The sequence below is a fragment of the Diabrotica virgifera genome, chromosome 1, assembly GCF_917563875.1.
Source record: "Diabrotica virgifera virgifera chromosome 1, PGI_DIABVI_V3a".
NCBI lineage: Eukaryota > Metazoa > Arthropoda > Insecta > Coleoptera > Chrysomelidae > Diabrotica > Diabrotica virgifera.
In genome coordinates this window covers 26,505,083-26,529,165 of record NC_065443.1, presented here as the reverse complement: position 1 = coordinate 26,529,165, position 24,083 = coordinate 26,505,083, and the positions used below count along the sequence as shown (strand labels likewise).

At 32.7% G+C, this 24,083-nt stretch overlaps 1 protein-coding gene and 1 long non-coding RNA gene across 2 annotated transcripts; one reads left to right on the top strand and one right to left on the bottom strand.

Moving 5' to 3' along the window:
* Positions 1–6,172: 6,172 nt before the first annotated feature.
* LOC126887746 (uncharacterized) lies at positions 6,173–8,886 on the bottom strand. Its single transcript, XR_007699183.1, has 3 exons — positions 8,093–8,886; positions 7,288–7,446; positions 6,173–6,353 (listed from the first exon to the last, which is right to left on the bottom strand). It is a non-coding gene; the product is annotated as an uncharacterized LOC126887746 (long non-coding RNA).
* Positions 8,887–14,217: 5,331 nt separating this feature from the next.
* LOC114328861 (ribonucleoside-diphosphate reductase subunit M2 B) lies at positions 14,218–20,432 on the top strand. Its single transcript, XM_028277824.2, has 2 exons — positions 14,218–14,501; positions 14,570–20,432. The coding sequence occupies exon 2, from the start codon at positions 14,575–14,577 to the stop codon at positions 15,712–15,714; it is 1,140 nt and encodes a 379-aa protein (XP_028133625.1). The 5' UTR covers positions 14,218–14,501; positions 14,570–14,574; the 3' UTR covers positions 15,715–20,432.
* The last annotated feature ends 3,651 nt before the right edge of the window (positions 20,433–24,083 follow it).

Genomic DNA, 24,083 nt, shown 5'->3' with positions numbered 1-24,083 from the left:
ACGGATGGCGCTATAATCGAAAAATGCGATTTATTTGCGCCATCTATCAACGATTTCTAAAAATGTTTGGAATATATGTGACTTATTTTTCATAAGGATTCTATATCTGCAAAAATAAAGGGGGCTCCTTTTTAAGATTTTAAAGTAAAAACTTGGTTCGACACATACTCATGTTTAGTCTACTCGCCAAAGTTGAAGGCAGGGCTTTGCAAGCATTGTATTCTTTTCAAACGGGTTTTAAAGAGAGGCGCAACTTTTGTGGTAGCCATGACATTTCCATTTAAAAACTTGGTCTAGTATTTAAATGTATGAATAATTTCTCACAACAGGGTTCAAACTAGGTTTTTTAGGTGGTTTAAACTACAGTAGACTCCCTCTATAACGAGAACTGAAATGGTGGACTAATTATCTCGTTATAAGCGGATTTCGTTATATCAAACAACAATAATAATGAAATGTTTTGATGCCTCTTACGTAGTTTATTAGATGTCGATGGTCAACCTGAACAGTGAACAATGAGACTTCGCCGTCATAAATTGTAAATTTCCTATAATATTCAATATCGGTCGATAAACAGACAGAAGTTTATTACAGGTGGCCGAGTTTATTACAGCACTGGCCTCGATAATAAGACAGATGTTGGGCATTTCTATGTACAGGCAGTTGGGGCATTTATTTATTTATGACCATTACAACGCTAAAAACAGGTAAAGACACGTATTCTTCGATTTCAATTTTCCTCGTTGTAACCAAATATGCCTCGTTATAGAGCGTTATAGTTCAATAGGAATTTCATGGGACACCTAATGTACCTCGTTATAAGCGAAACATCGTTATACCCGTCTTCGTTATAGAGAGAGTCTACTGTATATATTGTCATCCGAAATATACAAAATGTAATGTGCAACATCTTCACGTTTGGCCCCCCCCTAAAAATTGTTATATGGGCGCCCTTGGTGGACTTCGTGTCGTGAGTCCTAGGTTTTACCCAAAGGAATAGAAAGTAGAACTGGAAGTCGATATTTGAACTCTTCGTGTAACTTTGCGTCAATTGATATACGATTTTACTAATTCTGAGTCATTTTTACTAAACTTTGGGCAATCATTGTTTAAACAGAAATGATTTCAAAACCGGAACTAAAGATTCAAATTCAACTTTTCAATACGCTTCGGACACGGTCGGACGGGCAGACGGGCAGACAGCCTAGGTCAAATTTCTCACTTTTGTACTGTCTTTGGATTATAAGCTTTCATTCGACACTTCATTTGTCATTCTACCTGGTATAGTGACGGAGGAGTTATATTAGCGGTCGGACGGACAGACGGACAGACAGTCTAGGTTAAATTTCTCACCTTTAGTACCATCCTTGGATTATAAGCTTTCATTTGACACCTCATTTGTCATTCTATCTGGTATAATGACAACGGAGTTATATTCACGGTCGGACGGACAGACGGACTGACAACGAAGGTCAAATTTCTCACCTTTAGTACTATCCTTGGATTATAAGTTTTCATTTGACACCTCATTTGTCATTCTACCTGGTATAATGACGGAGGAGTTATATTCGCGGTCGGACAGACAGACGGACAGACATTCTAGGTCAAATTCATCACCTTTAGTACCATCCTTGAATTATAAGCTTTCATTTGACACCTCGTTTGTCATTCTACCTGGTATAAGGACGGAGGAATTATATTCTCGGTCCAACGGACAGACGGACAGACATCCCAGATCAAACTCACCTTTACTACCATCCTTGGATTATTAGCTTTCATTTGACACCTCATTTGTTATTATACCTAGTATAATGACGGAGAAGTTATATTCGTGGTCGGACGAACAGACAGCCTAGGTCAAATTTCTCACCTTAAGTACCATCCTTGGATTATAAGCTTTCATTTGACACCTCATTTGTCATTCTACCTGGTATAATGACGGAGGAGTTGTGTTCACAGACAGACAGACAGACAGACAGACGGACGGACGGACAGACGGACGTGGATAATTCAAAATTTTCACATTTTTTCAAAATTGGGTGAAAACAATATATTCTTTATATGATGTTTGTGTGTAATATAAAGTCTTCCAGTAGGAACTTCCAAACTGTCCGTGAGAGTGTGCAGGAGAATCCGATGCTGTCGATTTCACGTCGCTCATAGACGCCTCTCATAGACCAGAGCTTTGTTAATTTAGTATCGTGACTTGGACCTGCACCCTAACAAAATTCAACTGACCCTAATGTTCGATCTAGGTTACTCACAACGTTTGACTGAAACAAGACTGCAATTCACCAACACCTGTACAACAACAAATAAAGTGGAATACGCTGAACACGTTGAACTAAGAGAAGAGGAAGTCGAGGATGCAATACGAACTCTAAAAATTCGAAAGTCATGCGGACCACAAGGTATACCGAGGAAATAGAAGGAATTGTTCAAACTACCGGGGGCTAAGTGGCATTAATTCACTCTCAAGACTCTATGGAAAAATAATAAAAAATAAAATTGAAAAAGAGATGACAGATGTAGATGAACAACATGGTTTTCGTGCAGGCAGATCCTTTATGGACACCATATTTCCTCTAAAGCAGGTTATTGAGAAAAGATTAGTCCACAACCTTCCAACTTATGTAGTCTTTATGTTCTATGTAGATCTGACAAAGGCATTCGATAATGTACCACTTTCAATGCTCTGGGTAGCAATGGAATACAATACAATACAAGGAATAAGTAAGAAAATACAAGCAGTACAACAGCTTTACAAAATTATGACAGTGAATATTAAAACTGGAAACAAATTAACTATAAAAAGGGCCTAAAGCAAGGCTGATGCATAGCACCTACACTCTTTAAAATATATCTAAATGAGGCTCTCTCAGTATGGAGAAAAAAGTGTTGCAATATGGGCATCTAAATAGAAGATCGGATAGGATAGAATAGAAGACGGGAAGCGGAACAGGTCGAAGAAGAACGGCATGGCTCAGAAACCTAAGAGAATGCATCCATTTTCAGAGCTCCAGTCAACAAAGTTACTATAGCCAATTTGATAGCAATCGCTCGATAATCGAGCACAACACATGGAGAAGAATCAAAGACACTATACACTTCGATGACGACCAAGCCATTTCAGCTGAAGACTAGGTATATGCTTAAAAAACTGGAAGAGGAGTACACCAAGTGGATCACCAGAGAAACGGGAAACAAAATAGAACGTCGCAAACGCATTAATCTATAGCTACTAAATTTCCAGAACAGAAACAGAGAAGAAATGACCGACTTGAAAAAAGTTATAGAGAAGCGAATAAAATTGTCAAGATTGCAAAAAATAAAGACAAAAGAAAATGAGCAAAAAATAATTTTGCTGAAGAAGCGCGGGTCGCCGATGAACATCTAAACATGCTATAATTATATAATATCACTAAACAACTAGCCAGCAGAAGATATGTCACCTTTTAACCAATTTTAATATTTCACCAGAGTTGTTAAAGGTTGCCCAAACACAACAACAGAACTAATCGAGTCACTCTTGCAAAGAGCTTGAAGGAAGGAAAACTTCCCCAAAGGATGGAAAACGGAACTTATAATAAAGATACCAATAAAAGAAAACTTCAAAAGCATTACACTTCTTAATACCATAAATAAATTAACAGCAATAATTATAAAAAGGCCAGCGTAGCTCAGGCGGTAGTCTACTTGGTTCGAGTGCTGGTAGGCCGGGGTTCAAATCCTAGCGTCGACAAGAACAACTAGACATTTTTTAAATGTCTATAGACCCCAGGTCGACTCAGCCTGAATAAAAATGAGTACCTTGGGTAAAACCAGGGGTAATAATAGGCGGTTAAAACGTAGCACGTAAAAGTAGCCTTAAAAGGCCTTGTATACCGTAGGCCCTAGATATAGCAGACTACCCTGCTATACTCCCAAAGCCACGAAAGCGGTATAAAACGGGAGACTATCATTATTATATAATCATAAACAACCGATTGACAAATCATGTAAAACCAATGGCATCAGATTAAATCTATCGTGCATAGACCAAATTAAAACATTTAGAGTAATCGTAAAACAATCGCAGGAATTCAATTCTCCTATCTTCATATGCTTTGTGCATAGCGTACAGCAAATAGAAATACCAGAAAAAATAAATATACACCGTTTTTAGGCGTCAACGCCCTTCCAGTAGGGATCTATGGAGAAGTATCACCGAAACCAGGGCCGTGTCGTGCTATGATGCGGTGAGGCAGTCGCATTAGGCGGCATCGCAAGGGAAGCGGCATAATCAGTAAAATCTAATGTAATAATGGATAATTCAAGATTGGGGAGAAGTTGTGAAAAGAATTAGACTTTCGGCCTCACAATGTTTAGCTTTTCGTGGAACAACTGATCATTTGTTTCAACCTAATAATGGAAATTTTTAAAGTTAGTACAATTGCTCTCTGAGTTTGGTCCAGTAATAGAAGAACATATCAGGAGAGTTTAACGAGAGTCTGAGACGAAAGTGGTTTGTGACTTATTTAAGCAACAATAGGCAAGATGAATTGATAAGTTTAATGGGTAATGTTATTTAAACAAAATTGTCGAAATAGCAAAAATCGCTAAATATTTTTCGATAATCGCCGATTGTACCCCAGACATAAATCATATTAAACAGCTCTCATTGAAGATAAGAGTTGTCGCTTTTAATTCTAGTCAGAATAAATTGTTGAGGAATTTTTTACTGGCTTTTTTGAAGCTAGTGATTCAACCAGTAAAGGTTTAACAGGACTTATTTTGACAAATTTGGAAAAGCGGTGGTGTATAAAGATGTTGCAACATGTAACTATTTTGTCAGATTGTGTAAAAATGTTGTCAGCAACTACAGAAAAAATGAAAAGTTACAGACAATCTAGCTATGACCAAATGAAAATTACTGCTAATGAAATTGCAGAAAATCTTGATATAAGTTCCGAATTTCCAGCTGAAAGTGAAATTCGAGCCACGAGAAAAAGGCGCCAATTTGATTAGGAAAAATCTGTGGATAAGGTCTTAACAGAGGAAGATAAATTTAATATAAATGCTTTCATCTATATTTTAGCTATTGCCATTAATTCTTTGATTGGCCGATTTTCGCTTCTATCAATTTTTATATGATATTTTTAAATGGAGGGAAATAGATGATAAAACACTAGAAAAATATTGTATGAATCTTCATTCAATACTTTCAATAGAAAAAGAATAAGAATTGGATATAGATTCCAATGATCTAGAAGAATTGCGTGATATATCTCAAATGTTACCATATTCCACGACACCTTTTTTAAGGTTTTGAGCTTTTGAACTGTTTGTGCCAAAATACCCTAATTTCTTTATACCCATATGTAGTTGTGTCACTAATAATTTTGTTAACACTGCCTGTCTCTGTAGCTAGTGGGGAAAGAAGTTTTTCAAAATTAAAAATTATTAAAAACTATTTACGAAGCTCCATAAGACAAACAAAACTAAAAAATTTAGCACTTATTTCAAGAGTCCTCACTAGCTGCTACTTTCCCTAATAACACAAAACATTCCATGAATGTTCCTAGAATGTACACACAGGACATTGAAAACATTCCTGGAATGTCCCCAAATGCACACGAATGTCCCTGGAAAGTACCAGGAAAGTGCTGTGTCAGCATTTTAAATATTCTTAGAATGTTCTGTTGGAACATTCCATGAATGTCTACGAATGTTCTTTGGACATTCACAGTCTATTTTTTAGACTGAATGTCTTGTTGGAACATTCCATGAATGTTCTTTGGACATTCACAGTATATTTTTAGACTGAATGTCTTGTTAGAACATTCCATGAATGTCTACGAACGTTCTTTGAACATTCACAGTATATTTTTTAGACATTCACTGAAATATATCGTCAGTAATGTGACAATACCTCCTATATGTTTTTTCATGAGGTTTGCAGGAGACGAAAAACATTTTTTAAGGTCACTTTCTGGTTTCGTACGTATTCTGACTTTTTTTGTAGTAAATAGATAGTTGAATTTACTGCAAAACAAGTCAAAAAATATATGAAAACAGGAGGTGGCCGAAACAAGTTTTTAGTCTATCTTACAAATCTCTTGAAAAAAAAACAGATAGGAGGTACTGTCACATCACTGACGATATATGGCCATACCAAATAATACATCCTTGATAAATATAAACATTTTTATTGCAAAAAATCTTTACATACATTTTTTAATGTAATTTGCTGACATTCCTAAATATTATAAAAAAATGTGTCACATTTGCTTTGTAAACCTTTCTTTTGCTTTTCGTAGCCACATATTCCGTTTCCTTTCTGGTTTTTTGTAGACCACTTCTCTCAGCTGATTCTAAAAGAAAATAAAATAAAAGGTAATTTTTCTATCCTTTACAATTAACAATCAGAAGAAATATTATTTACAGGTAATAATATGCATAAATAATAATAATAAAAAAATAAATACTAAATAATATTTAAATAAATAATATTTAATAAATAAAATAATAATAATGAACATTTTGTATTTTGACAACGACATCCGATGTGGAAGTAGAAACTTTAATAAAATTATTTTTTCAAGTAAATTGTGGCTTATTTCCCCATTAGAATAATTAATTACAAAAATCCACAAAGAAATAGATTTTTCACAAACAAATAAGTATTTAGTATTCATTATATTTATTGTTTTTATTATTTACTTTAATGTCCTACTGGTACATTATTTGACAAATAATGACATTTCGAAGTCTGTTAAGTACGATATAACGCCCTTGGGCATTAAATTTAAATAACGACTTAGATACTGTCAAGTTGACAAATATCAACCTAACTAAAACTATGGTTACCACAATTACGTTACTACTGTTACTGGTAAATGTACTTATTTAAAAACTAATCAATTCAAAATTCATTCAAATTTTTCGCATATAAAGAATAATTTAGTCGGACATTAAACGTTGAAGGCACCACAGGTATTATAATAATAACGCTTTCGGTCAACGTATATCCCTATAATACCCTTGGTACCTTAATAACTGTAACATAAGATTATACCTTAATTCTTGTTTTCGATTTCTGATGTTTTTATTTATTTACATTGAATATTAATCTGTTTTGTTGTATAATCTACTTCGCAATAATTATGTGATATATTTGACTTAAAATGAATTCAAAAATTTTTTGTAGTTGGGCAACAATGTCAACTTAGATCTCCGATGTAGATAATGAATTACAACAGTATCTATATTGTACGGACTGTATTATTAATTAGGTTATGCATATACCTGTGTGACATAAGCTATTGGAACAGCACAGTCTCTCAAACGAACAGATGAAAGTGAAGTTCTGTCAATATCTTTTTCTAAAAAGTGTTTTGAACATACTCCTCTATTAACAAATCTAATCTATACTTTCTTGTCTTCTTCGCAGGATCTTCTGGAAAGCTAAAAATACAAAATATATGCATTACTAAGCATTATTAACAAATTTTAGTTTTAAATAAAAAATATGATTAATGAACTCACAAAATTATTATAAAACAGCTTAGAAATTGTTTATTAGTATAGTCGGTTCCCCAAACTCAGACACAACTGGCTAGTGATTTTAGTAGGTAATTTTTTTTGTTTTTGGCCAATTTTGCCAAAATTACAGTAATACTGAGTAATACAGTACTGAGACTGAGTTTAGCAAATCGACTATAATATTCTGTGTATTCATTAGTTGGTACTGCATATTATAGTGTGTGGTCTACCATCCTATTTATAAAGGCATACACTAGCAAAAACGCAAAAAGAATTATTTTAGTTTTACAAATCCTTTTGTTATTACCTATCTCTATTTACTATTTTAGTTAGGAATAAGCGAAGTTTGTGGCTTATTCACAATTATTATTAAAATAATAAATGGATATGACCAATTATTAACTTATAAAATAAAATAATAATTCTTCTGATTTATGCCTTTTATTCACTTTGTTATATCTACGTTACTTAAAAGATTTGTTATGAATAGTATTATTAGGGTATTAATAGTATTAATTTATTTTCTGAAATACAGGGCATGCTTTCGTTTACATATTTGCATACTAACCTTTTAATAGGGCTTTTCATTCACAGTCATTTGTTTTGAGCTTCTGTCATAATTGAAACGTTATTCCTGCAGATTTTTTTATCTACATTTGTTTCTGCTACTCCAACTGCGTTAAAAACAGGACACCATTTTATGCACTATGTTAATAATACTATTAAAGCTATTATAAAAGTATCCGAATTAAAAAAATATTCTTAAAAAGCACAAATAATACAAAATACAAACAACAATCCACGGCAAGGCAAGGCCGGGCAACGGCAAGGTCGCCAAGATGAAGATGCCAAGATGGCCGAAGCGAGGTCGTTGGTTGGTCGTTTTTAGTCACGTGATGCCCTCTCAAGCGCCATGCACAAAAATATATGCACGGCGAATTTGAAAATGAACGCAAAAGAAATAAATATAAATGCCTCGCTTGGGTTTTGCATAAGTTATAAGTATTTTTTTTATTAACAAAATCGCATTCCAAATTGAATATTCGCGAACAATAATTTTTATTACATTTGTATGTTTATAATATTGTATTCATTGAACTTGGGAAACTCTTTAAATTTGACATATTATTGCACTGTAGGCCTAAAATGTCACTTAGTTTGTCTGGTATGTTATAAGTAATGTTGTATCTCTTACACGTATGTATTATTTCGCAACTTAAAATATAGGAACATTGGTAGTATGTTCACAGAATGTCTTATGGTAACATTCCAGGAATAATTTAATCAGATGTTCACCGAATGTTCCCTAAATGTCCAGGACATTCAAATATTGATAGAACTTTGGTAGTACATTCCTGGAATGTTGTGTGTTGTTAGGGTTAGACTACAGCAATCGGATTAACAGTTTGCCAAAATTAAAGTCAGAAGGGCAAAATTGTAATTTTTGTAAATTCTATTTAATGTTAATACATATTTCATTGAATGTAAAGTATGTTTGGTTTTTAAAAATAAAAGTTTTCGTTCATTTTGTGTCGTTTCATTTAATAAAAATAAAAGTTAAGTTTCAATCATACTTCAGGGGCGGCATTTCGAAGACTTGCATCATATTGAAAAGATGTACCGCACGGCTCTGACCGAAACGCATGCCCTTATCCCTTGCCGTACCGCACTCCCATCGGCCGATCAGAAACCAGCTTATTTCAGACCAAGCCGTAGATTCTTTGGAATTTTAGACTACGACATTAGCCATTTATTATTTTTCTATTCACCGGCCGGGGCTCGAACCTCGATCGAATATCCTCTAGATTTGTCGATCGAGCAACTCAGACCGCTAGCACAGTATAAAGAGGGACAGTAGAACCACTCTCCTAAAAATTGGAAGTAAAATCTATAGTCGCGCATGGCGACCGCGCAATGTTCTTAGTCGCTTTTGCCCCACTCTCGCATTGCTAGTCGCATAGAAACGTACGGATTTTAACAGGGAAAACCCGCATCCACCACTGGTGAATTGACAATTGCGTACTGCCGGTATTACTTCTTGAGATCAAAGCGCCGACAGAGGAGTGGTTTTACTGTGGAACCTCTATATACTGTGCCGCTAGGCTATCTGACCGACCATCTGACTGACCGGCTACCTAAAAATAATAAATCGTATCAAAGAACTCTAGAGTGATACAGAAAGCAAAATACCTACACTACGGCGTAACATCTGACCCAAGATCGAGCCCTGCTAAATGAAGTAAAACGGTGTTTTATCCCCCCCATATTTAACATTAACAAAACTAAACTCTAATAGAGGAATTTACTGGCGATTAAGAAACAGACTGGAAGATCTAGATTACGCTGATAAATATATGATGCCTCTTAGCACATACAAAACAGGACATGCAACTCCAAGTAAACAAACTACAAGAAGAATTAAAGAAGGTTGGTCTAAACATCAACAGAACGAAAGAAATACGATTAGGCTTTAGAAACAACCAGACTATTGTGTTCAACAATCAGGAAATTAAGGGAGTGATTGAATTTGTACTAAAATTTACCCTACTAAAACACAATCAAAATCTTCAACACAAAATGTAAAAGATTCAACACAAAGTGTACTTTGTTAAAATAGGATGGCTGATGGCTGTTAAATTAAATAAATAAATCAAATAAATTAAACTAAAAGATAATAGGATGGCTGTTAAACGTGAAAGATACAAGCACCCAGAGTCCACATGCACTTACAAGTTTTCATCAATGGAAAGTTATGAAAAATCTCGAATATCGAATGAAAATTTATGGAACCAAACCAACCAAGAAAATGTCATAAAGCAAATATTCTTCTGCAAGAGCCATCTCCGCGCCGGAGGTCGGCAATCATCATAGTTATTCGGACTTTAGAGACGGCTGCTCTGAAAAGTTTATTTGATGTATGTTCGTACCATTCTCTCAGGTTGCGCAGCCACGATATTCTGCGTCTCCCAGTCGCGACTCGTCAGAGGAGGCAAGGGAGGCTTAGCCTCCCCATAAAGTTTTTTACACACGCTACACTGTTTTGTTTATCTTGAATCGCGAAAAACAACAAGCACTCTCACTATTATACAACGTGTAAATTCCATATCATCACTAAATATCCATACGCACGGAGCATTAGCATTAGAACGCATGATTGCGTCTCAGTTTTTTTATTATTATTGTAGGCAGGACCCTGGGTTATCCCGAGATGCATGAACGGAGCCGAAAAGCCGGCCAGCCTCCGTTGCTAATGCCCCGCGCAGCGAAGCAGGCGTTTAAGGAGACCCGGTGATTTACCAACGGAGGCTAACTAGCTTCTCGGCTCCGTTGCCGTTGCGTGCATCTCGGGACAACGAATTTTAGGGTCCTGACTAAAAATAATGAAAAAACTAAAAGTGCGAATTTTGTTATGAAATTTGGTATTTGGGGTTAGAGTAATATTTGGAACAACTTGTTCAAATAACTTTTTCCGATATTTGTAACGTAAAGCAAAATATCGGTAATTTATCATGTTTTTGGATTCGCAGTAGGCCGCGTTTAGAATTAAAAAAATTCAGTTGAGTATCTTAAAAAATGTGAACCTTCAACCTGTAGGGACTGCAAAACTTCAAATCTGTATTTCTTTGGTATGCATATCTACTTACAAAGTTGGAATTGTTAACAAATAAACGACACAAACTTTGGTATTAAACTTTTACAATTAGACTAATTATTTTTAAAATGATATGATATTGTGAAATTATGAATTATGATGATATTATGAAATGTAAATAAAAAATGGTCAAAAAATGGGGCCTTACATTACATTGTTTGGCGCATTTTTTTGCTAGTGCAAATTTGTCTAGATATTTTAGAGTTAGGTATAGCCTCCCCTATTGTAAAAATCACGAGCCGCCACTGGCGTCTCCCTATGCTTTTTTTTTCCTTTTTTAATAAAACGAAGAAAATGTAGATGGTTGGGCCACACACTCCTTAGATCCCCAGATGGCATTGTAGGACAGCGTTGTATTGAAATCCTCAAGGCCGACGGAAAGTAGATAGCCCTTAAACAAACTTGGAAAAGGACAATAGTGAAAGATGGGAAAGAAATGGCTCGAAATCAAAGCACTAAAATAGAGTTCGCTGGAGACACTTCGTGGAAGCTTTATATTCCTAGGATTCTCGTATATAGTCCGTCCGCTATAACTTTTCCCATGCGGTACGATTCATTTTCAATCAAATTAAGTCAAAACATAAATTGAAACGAACGTCGATGTGTATATACATTTTGTATACTGAATACTATATACTACACACATCGGCGTACGTTTCACTTTCTGTTTTGACCTAATTTGATTGAAAATGAATCGTAGCGCATGGGAAAAGTTATAGCGGACGGACTATATGTATGTGTAGTCAGGGCCGGCGATAACGGGCCTGCAAGGGATGTGCGGCAGGGGGCGCCGTTGTTTATAGGGGGCGCCATAATGAGCTTTTTTCCGCTGGTGTGAAACAAAATACTAATTTTAAAAAACCGAAGGGCGCCTATGCTAGTTTTGCAGGCAGGCACCTGATACCCTGGCACCGGTACTGTGTGTAGTTCCAATGTATTCAATTCTCTATATATTTGAACTTTTATGTTTCCTTTTACATTTTTTGCAATTAAATTAGTGTTTTTGAAAACTCTCTGTCTACTCTGTGTATTTTGTCCTCGACTCGTTCTTGATTGTATAATCCTTTTTTCCTGCTTTCTCCTCGAGGTTTATTATCATTCTTATTTAATTTTTATTAGAATTATTGCTTATAGTCAGCAAACATTATGCATTGTGGCTTTGTACAAAAAAATATGTTCAACTACCTATAGCTCTCTTCTGTTTATACTTACCTACTTCTTTTAAAACTTTCTCAAAACAAAACTGAAGATAATAGGTGACAGTGTATCGTCTAAAAGTCTAACTTCATCATTAACTATAATTTTTTAAGATGCCATTATTTATTTTCACTTAATTTTCTGGACTGTGAATCTGTGGATAATCAATTTTGCCATTTTAATAATCTTTCTAAAATTTACAAATTTTTAGCCTTATTTCTCGGCAACTAACAATACACGTGTGTTATGAGTGTAACAAAGTTTCTGGTAATTATGTGTGTAAAAATATTATACAATACAAATACTAATTTTTCTAATACCAAAGCAGTAATTTTCTGTTAAAATAAGCAACAATAAAATGTTTGTCATAAAAATCTTTATCTTTAAAAATGTTTCTTTTTCATAAAACGGTTTTGAAAAGGTTTTGAATAACTATGGCAACACTGTCAAGAGACTGTCATGGCTGTCATTATTTGTTGTTTCATGGTAGAGATTTTTAAAAACACAACATTTTACGCTGTGTCTAGGTACACGCTAACGTGTACGCAAACAAAAAAGTTAGGTACACGCGAATTATACTTCATCAAGCCAGTGACGTCATTATTTAGCGTGCCCAGTGGCTTTATATTTTGGTACACGCTATTTTGATATGTTAGTGTTTGTTGTTTGTTTGATAGAAAATATTTTTATTAAGGAAAGGGGAAGGGAAGCAAAACTATTCAGATGTTTCAAACTTAATTGTAATAAAACAATATGTATATAAAAGTATATATTCAGGTTAGTAAAATAAATATTAGTTAACATGATATACATATACAAAATACTGCTAAAATAATTTTTATACGTAAGTTAATTATATCAGTTTATATTGGTGTTTATTTTTGCTGTGGTGTGTATTTTTATTTATACTGGGAGTTGAATTTGTTACGATTTTCATAGAAAATTGGTTATAACTTTGTAAATACCCTGTATAACATAATAAACCTTTATATTTTTGTGATATGGAAGTTAAGAAGATTTCGAACATAAAATAAAATATAGGGTGTTCCATTTAAAAAACATAAGTTTGGTCTGCCACTATATTTTCGAACGCCCTGTAAAATTCTAACTAATTTTATTAATTTTGTAATATGAATGTCAAAGTTTGCTAAAATTTTTGTTACTAACTTTTATTGCTATATATTACCATAGCAGATCTACTGAGCTTTATCACACTAATTAATCGCCCCGTATATTTTATCTTATTACTTCTGCTACCCTTAATCACGAATTTTTGTCTCTTGTCTTTTTCATATTGTTTTAGAATGTTGTTAAACCCATTAAAAGAACTAAATAATTGTCCACGCTCCATAGTTAATTAAAAAAAACACTAAACAAGTAAAAAATAAGGAAACTCTTTACAAATCAATATTAAAGTGTAAACATAACGCGATTAGACAAATTCTAACCACACTCTGACACTCGCGATACTTACAGATACTTAATACCACAGCATACACGCGGCTCAAATTAGCGTGTACCAAAAAACCCAGTCATAGTACACGCTAAATCCGCTAAATAATAACGTCACTGACTTGATGACGTTTAAGCGTGTACCTAACTTTTTTATTTGCGTACACGTTAGCGTGTACCTAGATACAGCGAACATTTTTAAATGGAAAGGAAACATACTAACGTTGAGCACCCAAAAAAAATCATTGACCATGACCATTAAATCACTAACTGAATCAGAATCCTTTGAAATAAATTTGAGGTCCGTAGAGGTGCTATTTTTTATACACCGTTACCAAAAACAATAATTTCCAAATGTAGAGTGACAAGCTGGCTGAATAAGCAAAATTAATCCCGCCAGGCGCCAACCGCGGCGTATTAATAAAGGTTATGTTTTGATTTTAAAAATATCACCCAATTATAGAATAAGGCGCAAAAAATAACGGTTTAGAATATTCCACTGCTTACAGAGAAAGTTATTTCGCGTCATAATATGTATTTACTTATCTAACCAAACAGATTCACATATAATACTTATTTTCGCGCCAAACTTCGGCGTATATAAATACAAGCCCCATTTTACCGCGCTTTATTTTACTTTGTTTTGTGGTGTGTCCAGTTGTACAATTTCGCTGAGGTGAGTAATTTTAAAATTTTGCTGAAAAAAATCATATTTGTTAATTTCTTTTACATTGTTTTGTATAGTTACAATGCCGGCTTACGATAAAGAAAATTTGAGTGACGTTTTGGTCCCCAAAACGGATAAATTGGTGTTATCCGAAAACAAAGCCAACATCATTCCAGCAGACCCTCCCGTCGAGTCTAAATCGTCTGTAAAGTCTAAGAAACAGATTCAGGATGGAGACAGCAGTAATTTCGATCCTGAATTGGAGCCGTTATTGCGTGAAAATCCTAAACGGTTTGTGGTCTTTCCTATTGAGTATCCTGATATTTGGGCTAAATATAAAGAAGCAGAAGCCTCATTTTGGACAACAGAAGAGGTAGATTTATCCAGAGATCAGGAACATTGGAATAAACTCACTAAAGATGAAAGACATTTCGTCTCGCATGTCCTGGCGTTTTTTGCAGCTTCTGATGGTATTGTGAACGAAAATTTGGTGGAAAGGTTTAGCCAGGAGGTTCAGGTAACAGAAGCAAGGTGTTTTTATGGTTTTCAAATAGCTATTGAAAATATTCATTCAGAAATGTACAGTATGTTGATAGAAACGCTTATTAGTGATCCAGCTGAGAAAAAATTCTTGTTCAATGCTATCGAGACTCTTCCTTGTGTTAAAAAGAAAGCTGATTGGGCTATTAAATGGATTAATTCTAAAAATACAGCTTTTGGTGAAAGAATCGTTGCTTTTGCAGCTGTAGAAGGCATATTTTTCTCTGGTAGTTTTGCTTCAATATTTTGGCTTAAGAAAAGAGGCCTTATGCCTGGTCTAACTTTCTCGAATGAATTAATATCTAGAGATGAAGGTTTGCACTGTGACTTCGCTTGCCTACTCTTTACTCATTTAGTACAAAAACCTTCTGAACAGAGAGTCATTGACATTATTCGTGATGCTGTAACTATTGAACAAGAGTTTTTATCTCAAGCTCTACCTGTAAGCTTAATAGGAATGAATTGTGACCTAATGTGTCAATATATCGAATTTGTAGCAGATAGATTGTTGTTAGAACTTGGTTGTAAAAAGATTTATAATTCTCAGAATCCATTTGATTTTATGAACATTATTTCTACTGATGGTAAGACAAATTTCTTTGAAAAGAAAGTTGGCGAATATCAAAAGGAAGGTGTAATTGATTCTGGTGATACTAATTTTAAAATTGATGCTGATTTTTAACGAAACAGGATAACTTTTAAACTAATGAACCAACTTTTAAAGTACTATAGATCAAAAATATAATAAAATTATGGTTCCTTTCACAAAGTTTACATAATTTCATGATTAACTAAATAATAATGTTTCCATACAAATATGTTTAATGTGCTACATTTTTTAATATACTTATTAATTGTACAATAATTTTCATATAATTTAGTGGGAATGGAAATTTCCAAAAGAATTTATGACTCATTAAACCATAATTAGCCAGTAAACATAACTATTAACTAAACATCGAAATGAACTTATCTTTATGAAACTAACCACTAAAATATTTATTTACTGGGAAATTAATTTTTCTGTTTTTTTTTTTGTAATAAATAATTTACTTAATATTGTTGTACAACTATCTATTAAATAGTTGTTGGAAATAGTATTCTTAATTTTTCTATATTTTGATCACAACTGTATGTTTATGATAAAAAGTTCATTATCACCCATTTATTATCTCTATACATTTGATTTTAATCAATCTTTACCATTTATTTTTCAGTAATGATTTTTTAATGCAAACAAACTTTAATGAACTTTTGGCATTCCCTAATTACATTTCTTTATACTATGTGGTAGTAACAGTACATGCTAATACATTTTTTATCACCTAAAGACCAGCTTATTGATAGGTCTTATACATAGATATTATTTAGTACCTTGTTATTTTTAATATTATTCAATAGGCAAATCAAAATAAGCGGTACACTACCTGGTAAGCATACGAGTTACTAAAGATATTGACATTGTTCTTCCATTTTGCTTTGAGTTTGTGTTTGTATAAAAATATTTACGTCTTAAAAGTAATTTGATAAGAATGAGTTGTTGAAATCAGTATTGTTTTCAAACAGACTTCTGGGTGTTGATTCAAATAGCGAATTGAAATTCACTTTTCATTACAAAATATTAAAACATAGCCTAAAAAGTTGTGGAACAATAATTTTTAGATTACATAGTGGTAATGTTCCATAAGTCTTGTATCATAATATGTATCACAACAAATATACTGAATGGTTATATCAATCATTGTTACAGCCAATGAAAAAAGAATCAATAAGGAACAATAAAGCGCACAAAAGGGAAGAACATGTTACTTTAGAAAAAGCAGAAAAATGAATCCAATTGTATAGGACGTCGTGCATGATTCACCAATAATAAAGCTGGCCATTCACGATACTGTGGTGTCGTTCGAAAAAATCGTCGATGATATCAATTCTGCAGTACTGCAGCATAGAAGCCAGTTTCTCTGCGGTAAAATTGTAACGATTTTGTTGGATGCACAGTCAAACACGACCAAAATTTTTGCCAATTAGTTGAATTCGACAAAATTGAACCACGTGACAGTGTCGTGAGTGGCCGGCTTAATATGAACACTATCTATTGTGCTGCAGAAATCAAGGTTATGTTCAAGGTTGGCAGGCTTAAACAACATGTTTGAAAACTTGGTTTAAACCAACTGGTTTTTTAAGAAAAAACCTTTGGGCTAGTGCAGTTGAAACTTCGAAACGCAATTCAAATCGGCTTATTACTACTAAAAACTTATTACCTACTATTAAACTTATTACCAACGAATTATTACTATTAAAAATTATTTCAACATTCAACAAATACAAAACCCATTGCAAAACTCAAAACTCCAATGACCAATGTCAATATTTATAGTTCTACAATCGCTAACCTTGGTGCTGCATTCTTATTTTCGGTTGCCTATAGAGTCTTCATTTATTTTTTCTGAAAAGTATGTTGATGGCTTAAGTGCAAAATGTCATCTACAAAAAAGCAAAACTGTTGAGAAGAAACGGAAAACTTTCAGTAGTTAGTTAATGACTAAAAATTAAAATTATATTATGTTTCTATAGAGTTATCTGTAACATATGGGGAAGAAATTTTATTTTGTTTCCAAAAAGTAGTGCATTGTGAGATAGAACCTGCCAAAAGATGATCTTGTTTTATTGGAATATTGAGTGAAATTGGAATATTGAGTAGCCTTCTTGAAAATATTGTTTAACTTCTTGTTCTCAACTTGTTTTAGAATAAATAAGGCCGCCAGGCTCAGAGCATTCACTTTAGAAGCAGTTTGTTGTTATGATTGGTTGTACTGCAGCCAGTTCACTTATTCTACATCTTCTGGTTCTGGCTCAGGTTTTAGTGGTACTGACTATTTTATGTGCCCTCCGAAGCATGGTGCTGGCTCAGTTAAATTGGAAATTGAAAAATTTCTGGTGTCTCCTGGACATCCATCCTTAATTAATTTTCTTTCTATCAAAGCATGGGTGGAATCAACTTCCGGTTATATGTGACTTGCTATTGGTTAACACAACAATGATGTTTTAATATCTACCTACGTTAATCCAAATAAATAAGCACTGCCCTTTCTATGCAAGGCAAAACATTTTAGATGCTTCAATAATATCGATAAGTAGTGAATATTGATGACATACATTTAACCTAACTTGTTTATTCTATAAATAATTTACACAGTGCTATTTACTTGTTGTAAATAAAATATATGTGTAATTGTAATTTGCTTTTGAAATCAATATGGTAGCATTAAGTTAACTTTTAAATGTCAGTACTGGTAACTGCTATGATTTTTGTCATAATTTCCTGGGTATTATCCAATAACAAAGCCAATTTTATCGCAGTAGTCTATTATAGCAGTAGTAGGGTCTAAATCTAAACCATTTGTAATAAAGGAAAGAAACAGATCCAGGATGGAAACAAAAGTAATTTTGATTTGATCTGGAGCCATTATTGTGTGAAAATGATAAAAGATTAAAATGTTATTTCTAATACATAGTGTATTTTCATATAAATATAAGTTAAGTGTGTTTTCTTCTATTGTTATTTCATTATTTGATGATAAATTGCTTTGAAATTGCTGATTACTTTTACGCACTTACCTCTTACAAAGGAATGAATTAGGAAAAAATTCGAATGGCGACAAAATTAAAAGTTTTAAAAATGTGAACTTCGATACTTTGCACTTGAAACCATCAGTGTTCATTTTAACAAAGAATGTGTCGATTTTAACAGCTATATTTTTTACAACATTGAATTGTTAATTTTGATTTTTCACATTTATCTAAACACTTTTGGATATGTTTTTATATTTTATTGAATTTTAGATACTTATGCTTATTAATTTTGCTTCTTTCTGAGATTTAACAGTTTTATTTCTCATATTTAAAAAAAACTTAAAAAACAATTAGTTATTTTTAAACTGTGTCTTAAGTATATTTTTCAGTTATAGTATTAGTTTTATATGAAATAAACACAAGTTTCTGGGGTTACAAAAATTTGCCAAGGGTTAATTTTATAGTTTTTAGTTTTAATGTACATGCTTATCATAATTTCAGTTGTTTTTTGACCAAAAATTAATGTATTATTTCAGTTTAGGTTGTATTTTCCTGATGATGAGGTAATTATATTGTAATGTCGGTGTTTAATTTCTTTACAGCAAAGAGAATGATAAAATAGTTTGTTTTATGTCATTTCAATATTCACAGATTTGTTTATGTTAGCAACTACATTAATAGACCTGGATCCCGCATACCAAAAAAAAGTTGATTGATAGCAAGCTGAAAATTTGTTAATAGCTTAACAGTGTCTAGTCAGACAAACTTTGATGTATGGGAACACTGGAACAGGGGAAGCTTTAATTGTTGAACAGGTTAAAAATTTGGAACATCAGACTACGAAAACGTTAATCTATTTTGTCAGACAGAACTTCCAGTTGATTTGTTACCAATTCATTAAACTCTCATGCAAAAATCAGACTGTTGTTTATCACAAACTGGGCATTTAATGAGTGGAACACGAAGAACATGTCAAATGACAGGAATCATGTTGGTTAGTAATAGCAGTCTGATTTTTGCATGAGAGTTTAATGAAAGGGTAACAAATCAATTGGATGTTCTGTCCGACAAAATACATGAAACGTTTTCGTAATCTTACGTTCCAAATTTTTAAACTGTTCCACAATTAAAACTTCCCCTGTTCCAGTGTTCCCGTACATCAAAGTTTGTCCGACTAGACACCGTTAAGCTATTAACAAATTTTCAGCTTGCTATTAATCAACTTTTTTTTGGTACGCGGGATCCAGACCTATAAGATGATATCAAACAAATTAAATATTATATTTAAGTGGGATTAAACCACAATGAAAATTTCATTTTACATTTGATTACAATCAATTGAGGTTTAACAAAATCTTAATCTCAAATTATTATATTTATGTGGTATTAAAACCACAATGCCAATTTCATTTTACATTTTATTGCAATTAATTGCTGTTCAATCTTAAATAAATACAATATTAATGTAAACATGCCACAAGAAAACAGTTTCATATCTTTAAAATAGTAAACTAATATGTATTATTGAAAAGTCTGCACTCAATAGTGCAGTCTCATGGTTTGATTTATATAATAAAAAATTGTTGATGTGAGTTTAAATTCAGTAAAACATGTTTTGTTTAAATTTTTTCTACAAAATCGTTACCACTTCATCAAGGATGGAAAAAAATCTCATATTGAGAAGGACTGTATTATAAATATTGCGCAGATACTGTAACAAGCAGCAAATTGTTTAAAGTGTGTATATATTTATATAGCTATATTAATCTGATTATTATATAATGTAAATAGGATATTCTAGTGTTAATAAAAGAAAAATTTAGTATGTACCTATAGTTTTATTTCTATTTCAAATTATATCTTAAATTTAATGCGTCTTCTCTTTTTTGTATGTGTCCAAACCATCTCAGTCTTTGTGCTTTAATAAATTTTACTAGATCTTCCCCTTCAGTAATATTTATTATTTCACTGTTCATCGGTCTTCTATTATCTTCTTGTTCTGTTTTTATTGGGCCGTGTATTCTTCTCATCACTTTTTTCAGTTTTTCTTTACTTTTTTTCGTAAGTACATTATTTTCGCTCCATGTTATGTTATAACTGGTCTATTTTCTGCTTTATATTTTTTTGTCTTTATTTTGTTGCTCAGGTTTTTGTCGGTAGACGGTAATATTTCATTCATCTCTTTCAAATTAAAAATATCTCGTTCCCCGTTTTAATTGTTTTGCTTGTTTCTGAACATTTCAATTTTTTCCTCCTAAACCCCCCAAGTATTTAAAGTAATTGATCCTCTGGAATTTATTTCCACCGATTTTTATTTGTTATTCTGTTTACGTTGTCCTCTGTTCTTTGCTTCTCTTGTCAACGTTAGAAGTGTTTCTTCTAGCTTTTGTTTGTCACACTCCAAAAATGATGGATCGTCCGCGTATCATATAGGGCGGATCTGTTTTTAGGTGGATGTGAGAGGTGGCATTCAAATTTTTGCGAAGTTAGGTGATAACTTCGTTAATAATAATTGATTTATGCTCCTTCTCAAATATGCCCGGAACATTAATAAAAAAAATATAATTAAAAATTTCAAAAAATTTCGTTTTTTTTTCTACTTTTTTTGCTTATAACTTAAAAACTATTTATTTTAGAACAAATTCCTATAGGAATAAAACAAAGATAATTAAATTTTCTATCAGATGCGATTGGTTAAAAATGTCTTAATTGATCACCCTTGCTTCAAAATAGCAATAAATATAAAATAAGGGGGCAAAACAAGCCTGTCCTTATTCAATGATTTTCCATCACTTAGGTTACACTTGGAACCTTCCTAATTCGCTTAGAAAATTTTTGTAATGTGCTAAAACCGTACACCAAATTTCATTAAAATTGACTTCCTAGATTTTGCATAATAACTTTGCAATCTAAACTTTTTTTAAAAAATTAAAATTTTTTAAAATCTTACACAACAAAAACTTGAACATACAAAGATTTGTCAATTTTTTTTTTTATATAAAGAAGTACTCCACCTATCTAATGCACTTAACAGAATTGCAATCGGATTATTTAAGCAGCCTCAGCAATGTTTTAAAGTTATAAACAATTTTTTGGCTTATAAACAAATTAGTGCTGTGGCCAGGAGGGGGTGCTACGGGCTCCTTTATTTAGATGGACTTACCCAAGTTTTTTTATGTATTTTGACCCGTAGAACACGAATTTTTTGGGTAACAGTTGATCCGGATGTCGATAAGATTGTTATAAACAAATAACTTGAGGAATTGCATAAAATCGATTTTTCGCAAAATAAAACATTTTTTGTATTTCTTGGGTAATTCTAAGCAAAAAATGTTCTTACAAGTTTTTTCGTAGGATGCATAGTTTTCGAGATAAACGCGGTGGAACTTTCAAAGAATGGAGAAATTGCAATTTTTGAACGCGAATAACGTTTGATTAAAAAATAAAATAGCAATTCTGCTGACAGCATTTGAAAGTTTAAGTCAAATTATACCGGTTTTAATTATTTGTATTGCTAAAAATTAATTTTTTTATTATTAAACAAAGCTATTTGTTTGTAAGCCAAAAAATTGTTTATAAATTTAAAACATTGCTGGGGCACCTTAAATAATCCGATTTTAATTCTGTAAAGTGTATTAGCTAGGTAGAGCACCTCTTTATATGTAAAAAAATTAGCCAACTTCTAAATAGTCTACTTTTTGTTCAGAAAGATTTTAAAAATTTGAACTTTTTTAAAAACATTTAGATTGCAAATTTATGATGCAAAATTTATTAGCTCGATTTTAATGAAATTTGGTACACGATTTAAGTATCTATGTTACAAAGAATTTCCTAAGCGAATTACTAAGGTTCTAAGTGCCACCAAAACTTTTATACAATTTCAAGTGGAAAAATTTGTGATTACCATAAACTCATCTGGTTAAATTATTATTCTTCTTCAAAACGGAAATGTCGCGATCCCTTTAATAGACATGATCAGATCATTACTGCTGATCTTAGAATACTTCCAGTAGAAATTTGTGAAAATGCCCTGAAATATTTATTAATAAAACTGATTCCTGGAGATAAAATATGTAAAAGATGTGAATCTCTTTTGAAAATTCAAGTCACTTCTGAACAAACAAGTTTGCAAATTTCCGATCAAGTAGATGTTCAAGGTAGATAGAAGTAGATTGAATAACAACAGACTTATTTTGCCCCCTTATTTTGTATTTATTGCTATATTGCAGAAAAGGTCATTTATTGCTATATTGGAAAACCAGGACATTTTTTACCAGTCGTATATCATACAAAATTCAATTATCTTTATTTTATTTCTCTACGACTTTGTTCCAAAACGAATCGTTTTAAAGTTATAAGCAAAGAAAGCAGAAAAAAATCGATGTTTTTCGAAATTTTTAAATATTTTAATTTTTTTATTAATGTTCCGGGCATATTTGAGAAGGAGCATAAGTCAATTATTATTACTGAAGGTGTCACCTAACTTTATCTGCAAAAATCCGAATGCCACCTCTCACATCCAAAAATAGACGTTTTTTCGCAGATCCTTACTGGTCTAATATGAGTTTTATTGAACTTTGAATAATTGACCTTTTTAGCTCTGCGTCTCTGATTACTCCTTCTAGTATATCTCCTTGTCTTACGCCAAGATCTATATTTGATGTTGGTTACTTTGACTCTTGGTGATGAGTCCTTCATTGTCATTCTCGTCAGTCTTATTTTATTAACTTTGCTGCCATTTTCATCTTTTAATAATCATCTGTGTATTATGATGTTAAAGGCTTGTTGGAAGTCTGTGAACAATATCTGCAGTTCTATATCATGGTGGTTCCTTTTTTCCGATGGTTTGCGGTAGTACGTGTATTGCGTCTATTGTTAATCTCTCTTTGGATCCCTGTTGATAGTGTCCTATATTTTTTTCTATGTAACAATTTAGTAGTGATACACCTTCTATATGAGAAAAATTTACCACTGGATATCATAAAACTGATAGAAAACATATATGTAAGAAATAAAATAGAGATGTAAGTCAATGGAATAATAACAGAACCCATAGAAACAAACACAGGAATCCGGCAAGGAGATTCACTAAGCCCTCTACTGTTTAACATAATATTGGATGCAATAATAAAACAAGTGAAGAAAAAAAGAGGGTACAAAATGGGCAATAGAGAGATAAAAATACTCTGTTACGCTGATGACACCGTGTTAGTAGCAGAGTGCGAAGACGACCTACAAAGATTATTGCACGAGTTCAACATTAACGCAAAAGAAATGAATATGAAAATATCAGTCCAAAAACAAAAAGCTTAGTAATTGTCAAAGAACCAATAAGATGCAAATTGGAGTTAGACAATCAAATTATACAACAAGTAATGACTTTCAAATATCTGGGAATTAATCTATCAGCCGACAACAATATCGAAGAAGAGGTAAAAGACCAAATAATTAAAGCCAGTAGAACGGCCGGATGCCTAA